This window comes from Denticeps clupeoides, chromosome 4, assembly GCF_900700375.1.
Source record: "Denticeps clupeoides chromosome 4, fDenClu1.1, whole genome shotgun sequence".
Classification (NCBI taxonomy): domain Eukaryota; kingdom Metazoa; phylum Chordata; class Actinopteri; order Clupeiformes; family Denticipitidae; genus Denticeps; species Denticeps clupeoides.
Window position 1 is genome coordinate 4,998,790 of NC_041710.1, and position 13,498 is coordinate 5,012,287.

Sequence of the window (13,498 nt, forward strand, 5' to 3'; positions counted from 1 at the left end):
GCTAAAATATTAGGTGTGACAGATTGATTCATACATTTTATTTAGTTTAATGTTCTGTTTTTTACAGCGTATGGATGCTTTGAAAAAGTAAACCGTGGACGTTGTTTGTTTAATGTGTTTTTTTCTCATTGCACTAGTTAAAAAACATTAATTTTCTCTTTTAAACTGACCTGTCTTATTTTTTCAACTTTACTATAATGCTACTGACAGCAGGTTCGTTTATTATATTCACATTACGTCAATGCGTGTGACAGGTTGCCTGAATTTTTTTTAATTCAGCGTGAAATGTCTTTCGAATCCCGCACCGCCGACGCCGAGGTCCCGTCCCCGCGCAGCCGACAGGGGGCGCTGGCTCGGTAGGGCGTTGGGGGGCAATGAGTTCCTCCCCACTGACCTGAGACCAGCGTCTCGCCTTCCCCGCCACACGCCGCCGCCGGAACGCTGGTCCCGGTTCAGCGCCGCGTCTGATTGGACGGAGCGAAGCGCCTGGCAACCGAGGGCCGGGAGGGAGGGAGGTATCAGGAGGAGGAGGAGGAGAAGACAACAGAAGAAGAAGAAGAAGAAGAAGAAGAAGAAGCGCTCCGGGCGTCGTCGTTTTGTTTCCGCGACGTGCGCATCGTGACGGCGGCAGCTCGGCTCTCCTGCATTTACACCGCGGCGCGGTGAGTCGTCGTCGGCGACGGGAAGCGGGGTGCAGCCGGGGCGTGGGGCGGGGGCTCCGGCCCACGCAGGTCCACGGTGTCCGGCTGTTATTCCCCGCCGCGCCGGGCCCGTTAGCTTTCGTTTAAAGCCGGCGACGCGGTGTCGTGGTCTGTGGTGACATTCGGCCACCTCTGAATGTCCCTCTCCGCGGCATTCCGGCTAATCGCTGTGCAGGATTAAGCTATTTACCTCCAGTAAGACGGTCCGGCCTCCCAGGTACACAATGTAATAAACGAGGTTAATAATCTCTCTATTCCAAAGACTGGACACCATGACAGCGGAGGAAACCATCAACATTAAAGAAGTGGAGATCATCAAAGTCATGCTGGACTTCCTGAACTCCAGGAAGCTGCACATCAGCATGCTGGCGCTGGAGAAGGAAAGCGGGGTCATCAACGGCCTGTATTCAGACGACATGCTGTTCCTGAGGTATGACATGAAACCGGCCATACAGGGTGGTAGTGAACAAACCCCACTTACTACCATCGTGTCCCTGAGCAAGACACTTAACCCTGAGTGTCTCCAGGGGGGGGACTGTCCCTGTCACTACTGACTGTAAGTCGCTCTTGGCGAGCAGTGTGTGGGGACAGTACCTCGCTCAAGGGGACCTCGGTGTTGGGGATTTGAACCCGCAACCCTTCGGTCACGAGTCCACTTCCGCACCCAATAGGCCAAGAGTTACTCACGACACACGGGTCACGATGCGATTACATCACGATATATTGTGATGCTGTAATTCTACGGTTCACTGAAAACGTATAAACAGCGCGGTGTAGGGTCTGAGTGGATCAAATTACATGAATAATTCAGCCAAAACAGCGTAACTCAGAACCGAATTTTAACACACTGAACTAGTGGACATGGAAAACGTTAAAGTAAAAATGCATTCGATTGAAAAGAAGATATTTAAGTGGCCAGTCAGTTATCTGAGGCGGGTGTGGTGCTTGTAGGGGGCCGAGCCGGCACCATATTCTTGTATACAAAATATGGATTTTCCTGCATCGATACAACATCACCACGTAAAATATCGCAATATATTCCACTGTATCTAAATTTTCTAAAACCCCTACAGGTTACTAACATATTACTCGGGGGTTAGATATTACATGTTATTTCTATTTGATTAATTACTGATATGTTACAGTAATAGACCTGTAATGTCTTGCCGAATGTGGAAACACACTTCTAAAGACAAGGACTGCTATCCATTAAAATCAGCACAAGTATTAAAAGTCCAAAAATGACTACGTCTCAGTAGTACTCCTTGTTTCCTTGGGAGGGTTGTAGCAGCCTCGGAGTGTGCTCCGTCTCAGGAATCCCGGCCGATCGGAATTTCACCCCCCAACCCCGTCTTTTAAACTGTGCTTTTTACAATGTCCCCATTCATCGGCCTGCCCTTGAAACGTCCCCAGTCAGTGACAGGGCATTATGCGTCAGTGGACTAGATATTGTGAGCACGTGGTCAGTAATACTATAGTGTTTATCAGAAGCAGTTTCACTGTTTGACGGTCTACTTTTCCCTGTCCAGGCAACTTGTGCTGGACGGCCAGTGGGACGAGGTGCTTCAGTTCATTCAGCCACTGGAAAGCATGGATAAATTTGACAGGAAGAGGTGAGCTGGTTTACTGCACGCATTAACCGGTGACATGCTAGACGCTCATACTTAATCAAATGAAAAGGATGAGACGTGAAGGACGTTTCATGACACCAAAGAGCATTTAAACATATTAACGATCGTGTGACCGTTGAGATGGTCTCCTTTGGGCTTTCTGCACAGGTTCCGTTACATTGTTCTGAAGCAGAAGTTCTTGGAGGCCCTGTGCGTCAACAACGCCATGTCTGCGGAGGACGAGCCGCAGCACGTGAGTGTCGAGAGAGTTCGTCCCGTCCTGAGAAAAGCGCTGATTCCGCAACATGCGCCACGCGCCCGACTCGCGTCCATTAGTAGCCATTTCAGATCCCGGCGTGAGCCAGGGGTTCCGGGAGCGTCGCGGTGCGTGGAAATTCATTTCAGAACCGCAGAACATAATTGATTTCATCGTAACGACGTTGCTTGGTGGTTTTCTGGTGCCGCCGTTAAAAACGTAGTGCCGGTAAGGGGCTGAGTTCGACCTCGTCCATGCGGACGTTGGACAGGAACGCCTTCTGAACACTGTTTAACGCTCGTTGCTGTTCCCCAAAACGTTTAATTTCGACGTGATTCGCTGTGATGAACAAACACCAGAGAAACGGCTGCTTCAGAGGCCTCCGCTCTCATCTCACTCACATGTTTGAATACATAATGTGAAGCAACGTAGAAAAAATGATGGGACGCGTCGAAAATCGAGCCATTGATAATCGTAATCGTAGGTGGTGGTGGCCTAGCGGGTAACACGCTCGCCAGAAGACCCAGGTTCAAACCCCACTTACTACCATCGTGTCCCTGAGCAAGACACTTAACCCTGAGTGTCTCCAGGGTGGGACTGTCCCTGTAACTACTGATTGTAAGTCGCTCTGGATAAGGGGTCTGGTAAATGCCATAAATGTAAAATGTAATCGATTTTTTCTGAATAGTAGTCTGGTAATGTTTGCGAGTGTTCGGAATTGTGAATAAGATATCTGCTCCGCCCAGCTGGAGTTCACCATGCAGGAAGCGGTGAAGTGTCTCCACGCCCTGGAGGAGTTCTGCCCGTCGAAAGAGGACTACAGCAAACTGTGCCTCCTGCTCACGCTGCCCCGCCTCACCAACCACGCCGAGTTCAAGGACTGGAACCCCAGCACGGCGCGCGTGCACTGCTTCGAGGAGGCCTGCGGCATGGTGGCCGAGTTCATCCCGGCCGACCGCAAGCTGAGCGAGGCGGGCTTCAGGGCCAGCGCCAACCGCCTCTTCCAGCTGCTGATCAAGGGCGTGCTGTACGAGTGCTGCGTGGAGTTCTGCCAGAGCCGGGCCACGGGCGAGGAGATCACCGAGGGCGAGGTGCTGCTGGGCGTCGACATGCTGTGCGGCAACGGCTGCGACGACCTGGACCTCAGCCTGCTGTCGTGGCTGCAGAACCTCTCGCCCAGCATCTTCTCCTGCGCCTTCGAGCAGAAGGTCCTCAACATCCACACCGACCGGCTGGTGAAGCCGGCCAAGGCCACGTACGCCGACCTGCTGACGCCGCTCATCAGCAAGCTGTCGCCGTACCCGGCCTCGCCGCTGCGCCGCCCGCAGTCGGCCGACACCTACATGTCGCGCTCGCTCAACCCCGTCCTGGACGGGCTGTCCTACGGCCTTTCGGGGCAGGACAAGCGCGCCACCAACGGCGGCGGGAAGGTCTCGCCCATGTCGCATTCCTTCGCCAACTTCCAGTACCCGGGCGGGCAGAACCTCAGCCGCAGCCTGATGGTGGAGAGCTCGGACTGCCACAGCATCTTCGAGGAGTCCCCGGAGAGGTACGGTGGCAGCGGGGTGGCCAGACAGTTAAGCTGAGAGAACCTCAGCTTCATGGGTGGTAGTAGCCTAGTGGGTAAGACACTCGCCTATGAACCAGAAGACCCAGGTTCAAATCCCACTTACTACCATTGTGTCCCTGAGCAAGACACTTAACCTTAAGTTGCTCCAGGGGGGGACTGTCCCTGTAAATACTGATTGTAAGTCGCTCTGGATAAGGGCGTCTGATAAATGCTGTAAATGTAAACCTAAAAATGCTTTGCAATTTTTGCTTTGTATGTAAAATTCAATTTAAAACGTAATTTTTTTTTGTTCATGTGTACATTTTGTTCAAAATGATTTTTAAAGAATAGTTATATATGTACATTTTGTTCAAAATGTACATTTTCCCTTCTTTTTTTTTCTTACGGTGTAGCCTTTTGATTTAAAAAAAAAAAACAAATGTACAATACGCTGCTTTTTCCTATTTTTATAGGGAAAAAGCCCCATAGAATGTGTAGTTGTCACATTATTTAGCCACAGAAGCTTCTACTATGGATTGTTGAACAAGACGTATAAGGTGTGTGTTTAGTACGTTAGCATTCATTTGCACGCTTGAAAAGGTGTCTTCTTACAATAACAAATGGAAGAATATTCAATAACTATTCGTTAAAAATCACTATAACCAAATCTATAACAAATGAACAAAGAGCTGTTAGTATCACAGTTTGTTTTTTAACTCACCAAGGTACAGTGAGGAATGTCTCACGGGCGTGTCCTTTTTAACTTTGGCAGCTCGAGGACTGACACGCCCACGGACAAAATGATGAACTCGACGGGACCTCAGAACCAGCGGCCGACCTCTGCCCCTGGCGCCGACGCCCCGCCTCCCGACCCGGCAGAAAAGAACGAGGTGATCAACGGCGTGGCGCTTTGAAAGCTTTCGTTTGGGTACCGTCATCCCGGCCACGACCCATTAAACACAGAGAGCGCCGGGCCAGAATTGACAAGCGGCCCTCCGAGTTTCACCATGAGCCGATGTTGGCGCCCAGGATGCCTTCCCTCTGTACAGACTGCTGGAAAAAAGCAGCAAAACCTTAGCAGCGCCACCTGCAGGACCACGCAGGAGATCCTGTATGTCATACCTCATCGAAGCGAGAAAATAAATCAAAAAATTTTAGCGGATAATTTAATTGTTGACACCGTGCGGTGTGCACATTTCAAGGCACCACCAATGAAACAAAAAGTATACTCCTCTCAAAGTATATATGTAACAAGCTCATGGTGCTATTATATTTAATGCATTATACGTAATGGATGTAAAATGACGGTGCTGAAAATGACGGTGGCAAAAATGATACCATTAATACATGAAAGTGAAGTGTTTGTCATTGTGACGCACAGCACACGGTGACACAACGCTTTTAACCATCACACGCCCGGGGAGCAGTGTGTGGGGACGGTGCTTTGCTCAGTGGCACCTTGGCGGATCGGGAACCGGCAACCTTCTGATTACGGGGCCGCTTCCTTAACCGCTAGGCCACCACTGCCCCGTTTTTACATATATCATTAATAGTCATTAATACGTATATCCGGGCTATTATGCCAGTCTTGTTTTCAATTACAGTGCAGTCTTCTTCCCCCGAATCCCACAGTCTCACCACAACAGCCTTCCTTTCTTCTCCCAGCTGCGAAACTCGACGGAGCAGTTTGAGGAGTACTACCGGCAGCGCCTGCGCGTGCAGCAGCATCTGGAGCAGAAGCAGCAGCAGAGGCAGCTGTACCAGCAAATGCTCCTGGAGGGAGGGGTCCAGCAGCAGGACGGAGCGCCTGCTGCCAAGCACAACCTGACGGAGACCTTCCTCAGCAGGTCAGCAGCTATACGAAACATCAGTTTTAATATGATTATACCGTAACCTCAGCAACAACAAGAACTCATCAGAACTACCACCTCAGCTACAACCTCACTATACCACGACCTTATAAAACCACACCGTCTACCCAACATCAGCTTAACACGAATTCATCCATGAATCTGTTTAACATCCAAATCCTGTGCAGATTTACATTTATATTTACCGCATTTATCCAGAGCAACTTACAATCAGTAGGTACAGTCCCCCCCTGGAGACACTCACGAGTGACTTGCTCAGGGACACAATGGTAGTAAGTGAACCTGTGATTTGGGTTTTTTCTGGCTCATAGTGTCTGGATTAACTAGAATGTGAAATCTGAGTAGATTCGAAGACCAAAATTAGCTTATTAGATGCTTAGGTTTTTACATTTTACATCAATAACCAACAGACTTCCATTATTTTCGAAAAATGTCCAGTTGGTGACAGCAGCTTCTACACTGCCCAGACTGACTGTGTTGAGGAAGTGGGTCTGCATCCCAATGTGATCTAAAGAAGCAGTGTGTGAAAGCATGGAACTTTCTGGAATCATGAGATCATCTTCCACTTGTGCGAGAAGGGAAGTTTGGTGAAAAAGGGGAACGTGTTTGCTCTCTTGATTTAAAAATGCATGCCCTGTCTAATAAATAATTTAAACAGGTGGGATCAGAGAGGATTTATCACAATAGGCCCCCAAATAAATCCTTCATGACATGATAATAAGATGATAATGTGGTGGCCAGATGGCGTGTGGCTACTGGTCTGATTTTCTGAAAAGTGTGAACTACTGAATAAATTCTAGGACTGTAAATTCTAGGACTATTTATTTGATTATTTGTACATTAAACTTGACATGGTGTCTGTGCTACTGTCTTTTGCTGCTCTTATCTTGTACTGTCCACTTCCTGCCATGACAAGGTAAATTTCCCACTTGTGGGACTAATAAAGGATCATCTTATTTTATCTTATTACATTAAAATAGTTGATCAAACTTAGAAGTTGTCGTGCTAACTTTGGTAATTTGGGTGTCCCCCTGACTAGGGCTTTACTTATGGAGCCCACCAGTTACCATGGTGACGAGGAGTGACTGTTAGTCCCTGGAGAATTTGGGAAAAGGGAGAGTGGGGGAAGAACGCGGGAGAACAAAGGCTCCTGGGGGCTCCAGATGGTTGTGCGTGTGTCGAGGGACCCGATCTGCTGTTCTTTTTATTACATTATTTCAACGTCGAAAGTGCAATGTGCACAGATCATATAATATATGTATATATAAATAAAAATAAGCTTAATACATGTATTAAGCTTTAATGCTATCCATATTGACAAACTACTGCTGCGAAACTCTGAAAAGGCATTTAACATTTTTTTATTATTCCGACATAATAATGTCGGTAAATACAATAAACGGCAATGAATGATCACCTACTGAGATCTGTGCGTTTACTCATATGTAATTTGTGCATTTACTCAGAGGTAATTTGTGTATTTACTCAGAGGTAATTTGCTGCTTTTTAAATTTTTTGGAATATTTTTAGTGAGCACTGCAACCATGTGTATTAATATTGCATGGCCGACTCATCTTTACTTGTAGTGTTTGTTGCACAGGAAATCCACATTTAGCTTTAAGATGAGCAGAAGCTGCATTTTATGCATCCAGGTCCATTCAGAAGCTGGAGGAGCTGAACGTCGGGATGGACGACCTGGGGGAGGACGTTCAGGCTCTCACGCAGCAGTGCAACGGGAAGGCAGGAGATGACAGCGTGGATGTCCCCTCCAGCAGCGGGGGCTCTCTGAGTGATAGCATTGTCAGCAGCACCCCACAGCGGGTGGGGCCGCGCACAGCACCGCCTATCAGCGAGTCTCCTGTCCTGCCACGGAGGTAACAGTCACACTGGGCCATCACCAAAGCAGCAGTGCTTTACTTTACTTATCAGAACAGAGCGCATAGGGTGGTAGTAGCCTAGTGGGTAACACACTCGCCTATGAACCAGAAGACTCGGGTTCGAATCCCACTTACTACCATTGTGTCCCTGAGCAAGACACTTAACCCTAAATTGCTCCAGGGAGACTGTCCCTGTAATACTGATTGTAAGTCGCTCTGGATAAGGGCGTTTGATAAATGCTGTAAATGTAAATGTAAATTTTAACAAGGTAATTACATTGTGATTATTACATTATTACGTTTATTACTCAGTGCTCAGCGGGACAAAGCAGCACAGCCGGCTTGTGTGGAGGATTCTGGTGGCACCAAAACTCATGCTAAAGACCCAGAGGCAAGTTCCTCACCATGTCACTGTTTTAGATTAGTTAACCATTACAGTCACCGCTTTGATTGCATGGCTTCCAGTTTAACTCCAGTTTTATTGAAATATTTTTTTCCATGAGAGTGCAGATAATTGGGTCTGTGTTGGTATCTGGTCTTTGACGGTTTAGCGTCATTTTAATTACAGCGGATGTGTAAGCAGCTTGGACACACACAGATACACACACACTGTCATGTACCATAAGTCTTTCACAAGCTCTTGGCGTCAGAGCTCTCTGTAATGGACCCCGTCTTTAATCTCGGTGAAGGATTTATTTTGGCTAATGCAGTAGCAATCGAATAAAATTTTTTTTTTGTTTTTAAATATAAGTCATTATACAGTTTTGCGTATTACAGAGTTTAATGCACTTATGTGTGCATCATGTTCACAGCATGAGACAATTGGGATGCATTCAAATTTCATCGGATTATAGACAGTGATGAACACAGATTATAATCTGTAAAGCACCAGATTTTAAGATTATCCTGTTTTCACTGGTCACACAGGGAGACCAAGCCAAAGGCAAATTTGTGGCTGTGAACACACTGGAAGACACACAGGCTGTACGCGCTGTGGCCTTTCACCCCTCGGGGGCGCTCTACGCTGTGGGTTCAAACTCTAAAACCTTACGGGTCTGTGCTTACCCTGACGTCCTGGACACAAGGTATGGAAAGAAGATTTTTTCTTTTTGTTAATGAATAAAAACCCATTCTTGATCTGGTCCCTGCTCAACCTGAGCCACCTGCTCAAAGGGAAACATCATCTGTTTGTTCACTGCCATGCAGGGAGCACAGGACCAGCGACCAATCGTTGTTTCTCGCTCACCACAACGTAACCCACAATAAACCCCAATGAATGGACAATGCAATAAAATTTGAACTTGCTCCAAGGCTTGAAAAGTACAACATTTTTAAATATTTTGCTGCAAGTGAAAAGTACATTTTTGGCCGCATTAAAAGTTAATGGGAGTTGTTCTGCATCATTTAAAATATTATAGTGTTCTTAAGTTTTAAGAAGTAATTGTGATTAATCGATTTGAATTTGTCTGTTCCTAAGCGGGTCCGGAGCCTCTAAACCACCTGCTGTTCGCTTCAAGAGGAACAAGCATCACAAAGGCTCAATATACTGTGTGGCCTGGAGCCCCTGCGGCCAGCTGCTGGCCACCGGCTCCAACGACAAATACGTGAAGGTCCTGCCCTTCAACGCCGAGACCTGCAATGCCACAGGTTGGTGAGGACGACCGACTCTGGCCCTGTTGCATTCTGATGGATAGCACTTACTATAGAGTTTCCTGTAATGCAGTCACCATATTGGACAACAGCCATGATAAGGCTGCCATTTAGTTCACTTGATACTTTGCTGCTGGATTTTGAGGGTACATGCTGATTCAGCTATTTCCTCTCTGCACTGCCGCTCTTATCAATTCAGAAATCATAATTAATTATTATATCCATCTTGAATTTAACACTAAACATATAGATTTTATGTCACTACTTTGATGAGACTGTCACGATGGCTGGACGTGGCGAGAAAGGAGGATAACGTCACAAGCCAGGGGTTTAATACATGGTGCACAGGACAAGGGAACATCACCAAACAATGACCTGACGGCGAACAGACACAAATGGACAGCTTTATACAATTATATAATTATACAACAGGTGAACACGATCAGGGAACATTACACAAGACTTAACATGAAACTCCGGGCCGAACTGCAGACCCGGAGTAACCCCTGCCGGACCGGATCATGACAGAGATATTCAAACAAAACAAAAATGAAGTGAAGCCGTCCGTGTGCTGTGTGTTCAGGGCCTGATCTGGAGTTCAGCATGCACGACGGCACCATCAGAGACCTGGCCTTCATGGAGGGACCCGAGAGTGGAGGAGCCATCCTGATCAGCGCTGGGGCTGGAGACTGCAACATTTACACCACCGACTGCCAGAGGGGACAGGGCCTGCACGCCCTGAGTGGGCATACAGGTACATCCACTTACACTCATAATTACACATTAATTACTACAGACCTGGCTGAGTACCAGTGCAGAGTTTACACGATTATAACAAGACATTTTCAGGGCACCCAATGTATCACTAAACAAATGATACAGTCAATGTTATTGCGAGTAAATGTTTTTTATTTAGCCACAAATATTCTAACTATTAATGAATTAATTAATTCACTGCAAGTCAAATGTTTGGACACACCAACTTTCACACCTGGTTATGGAGACTAAGCTATTTTGAAGATTCCAATGAAAGAAACATCAGGAGAAAGTGAAGGATGTTTGATGAATCTGTTTTTTCAGAGTCGCCTCATCAAAAAGTCGCTTGATGAGATGCTCATTAACATGGGTGAATAATAAGCAAGTGTTCAGCATAAAACATTCAGGACTTAAGGTGATGGAGAGAAGACAAGAGCGTAAAATGCTGCCATCACAGCAAAAGCTCCCTGAGAGACACAAACTTAACCTCACATGTCTTGGTTCATATAAATGACCCATAAATGTTTTGTTCTATAAATGACCCATAAATAAGGAGTGCTAGAACTTTTGACTTTTGCATTTGGGTGTTTGAGTACAGTTAGAAATAGGTATTTTTGTGTCACACTCAGGGCACATCCTGTCCCTGTTCACCTGGGGAGGCTGGATGATTGCGTCCGGCTCTCAGGATAAGACGGTGCGGTTCTGGGACTTGCGAGTGCCCAGCTGTGTGAGGGTGGTGGGGACAGCCTTCCATGGGTCTGGTACGTACTTCACTGGACCCGATGTATCATATATAATTCAAAGGAATTTAACGAGAACCTAGACCTGCCATCCTGAGAGTAGAGGAACTGTGAAAAATACACAAATCCCTTTATTGTTGTCACAGGAAGCCCGGTGGCTTCTGTTGCCGTTGACCCCAGCGGTCGGCTGCTGGCGACAGGACAGGAGGACAGCGCCTGCATGCTGTATGACATCAGAGGGGGCCGAATGGTTCAGACCTACCACCCCCACACCAGTGACGTGCGCTCAGTGCGTTTCTCCCCCGGCGCTCACTACCTGCTCACGGGGTCTTACGACACCAAAGTCATGATCACCGACCTGCAAGGTAACGCTGTAACAAAAAGAATACAGGCCTCCTCTGCCAAATGGAGCATCTGTGTGCCAGAACCAGCTTCATGGCAGGTTGAATGTTGAATTGTGTGATTGAATGCACGTTCTCGCAATGAACTGCCTCTAAGCCTGCATGTCACTTCATTTTTAACTGTACAAAGTTCGGTCTAAAAAACTTGAATTTTTTATTAACGTTCCATGTGTTATGGGGAAGTAATACATATTATCTATAATAACTGTGTTTATTCCTAGACATCGCAACACAGCTCTTTAAAAATGAATAGACAAAACAATGCTGACAAGACATAAAATACAAATTTAATAAATACAAGATACAATGCCAATACGAACACAATAACAACAGCAAATAAAGTAAAAAATAAATGTCAACATCTCACATGGTGAGAAAATAGTGGAAATTGCAAAACTGAAGAGGCCTGTCTAATGCGCAAAGGCAGATTGTTCCGCATTTTAGCAGCGGGTTCCCTGTAAGCTTATTCTTCGTTTCAGGCATGCTCAGTAGCAGCTGCATGCTACTGCTACTGAGCATGCAGGTTGGTGCATGAGGGTGTTTTACATTTTTATACATGTCAAATAATTTATGATGTCAAATGTGTTGTGAAATATCTACTTAGAAATTTGGATATGAAAAATGCGTGAATGGCGACGTGGGCGTGGTCGGTGCAGGGTCTCTACGCGCCGCCTACTTCACGATCTCGTAAAAGCCACCACCGTGTGCCTCTGTACTCGTAGGTGACCTGACCAAGCAGCTCCCGCTCACGCTGGTCGGGGAGCACGGCGATAAGGTGATCCAGTGCAGGTGGCACACCCACGAGCTCTCCTTCCTCTCCTCCTCGGCTGACAAGACTGTCACCCTGTGGACACAGAGGGCGTAGAGAGTCTCAGCGCGCCCCCGCCTCCTGTCCACCAGCAGGAGACACCCGTCCGAGGGAAGCTCATTCACCAACACGCAGGGCCACCCGTCCTGGCCGCGGAGTGTCCACAGTATACTGTTGCATTTACTACTGTGTGTTTATGTGCGTGTGTGTGTGTGTGTGTGCGTGTGTGTGTGTGAGACAGTTTGTATGTACAGCATCTCAGACATTTTTTTTTATCTTTTGCTCCGGTGGCTGATTGCTTATTGTTATTTGAGTTGGCTCTGCAAACTCTGTATCAGCACAATATCTTAGATTATTCCAGTCAAGCCTCTTATTTGTGTTCGTAATCCACAAAGTATGTGAAAACAGTTCCGGAGCCGGTCGAGCACCTCTGGAACAAAACGGAGTGACGATCGTGACTTTGGTGCCTTGAGCATTCAGTTACCACTTAAACTAAACCGGACTGAGCTTGTGTGAAAACGGCGACATTCCCATCGCACTCCGTACAGTGCCGCGTTCTGAGCATGTGTTACGCTGCTAGTATCTGGACATATTAAATGTTTTAAAGTTACATGCTCACGTCGATAGGAAGCTGAATTTTGTGTCTGCTGTGCTCGCGCAAATCTTGTTTCAGCGTCACAGTTTGTGTTTATTCCTGAGAAGCACACTGTCGCTGGCTGCATTCATTTCCTTATAACTCAAGTACAAGTACAGGTTGCTTGAATGAACATTTCAACAGCATTAAAGTGGCATTGCGGAAGTGTTTCGCCATCTTAGTGACAGTCATCTTCTTTGCAAAAGGGAACACCCAGGACACTTTGGTCACAGGGAAACACAGTAATATAGGTTTAATATTATTTTAAAGAGTAATTTTATTTATTTAAGTATTTTAAAGGTTAATTAGTGTTTTCTTTTCCTTTGTTGCACTTTGTCAGAGAAACTCATTTTTAAAAATGCATATCAGTTCGTTTTATTTCATGTAAAGTCGTTTATTTTTTAATAAAGCCAAAACTAATGCATAGCCATATTTATTGCTTGTTTGTTTTTAATGTACAGTCTAGGTTCTCCAAAATGTAACGTTGTATTGTGCAGTTTTATAAACCGCATTTTAAAATGTGATCCCTGCTATATGACCAGAATAAAGGTCTTTCTGTCACTTGTCCCAAGGTCCCCTGAAATTTGTATTTGTTTAATACAGAAGCAGAGCTTTTTCTGGAGATGCCAGCTTGCCAAGAGATTG

The 13,498-nt window shown here is 46.4% G+C and overlaps 1 protein-coding gene across 1 annotated transcript; it reads left to right on the forward strand.

The window, feature by feature from the left end:
* Positions 1-520: 520 nt before the first annotated feature.
* wdr47a (WD repeat domain 47a) lies at positions 521-13,420 on the forward strand. The gene is made up of 15 exons (XM_028976309.1): positions 521-662; positions 964-1,131; positions 2,231-2,314; positions 2,480-2,564; positions 3,314-4,116; positions 4,889-5,006; positions 5,782-5,963; positions 7,640-7,861; positions 8,177-8,255; positions 8,792-8,949; positions 9,342-9,511; positions 10,098-10,268; positions 10,900-11,031; positions 11,157-11,375; positions 12,134-13,420. The coding sequence occupies exons 2-15, from the start codon at positions 974-976 to the stop codon at positions 12,274-12,276; spliced, it is 2,724 nt and encodes a 907-aa protein (XP_028832142.1). The 5' UTR covers positions 521-662; positions 964-973; the 3' UTR covers positions 12,277-13,420.
* The last annotated feature ends 78 nt before the right edge of the window (positions 13,421-13,498 follow it).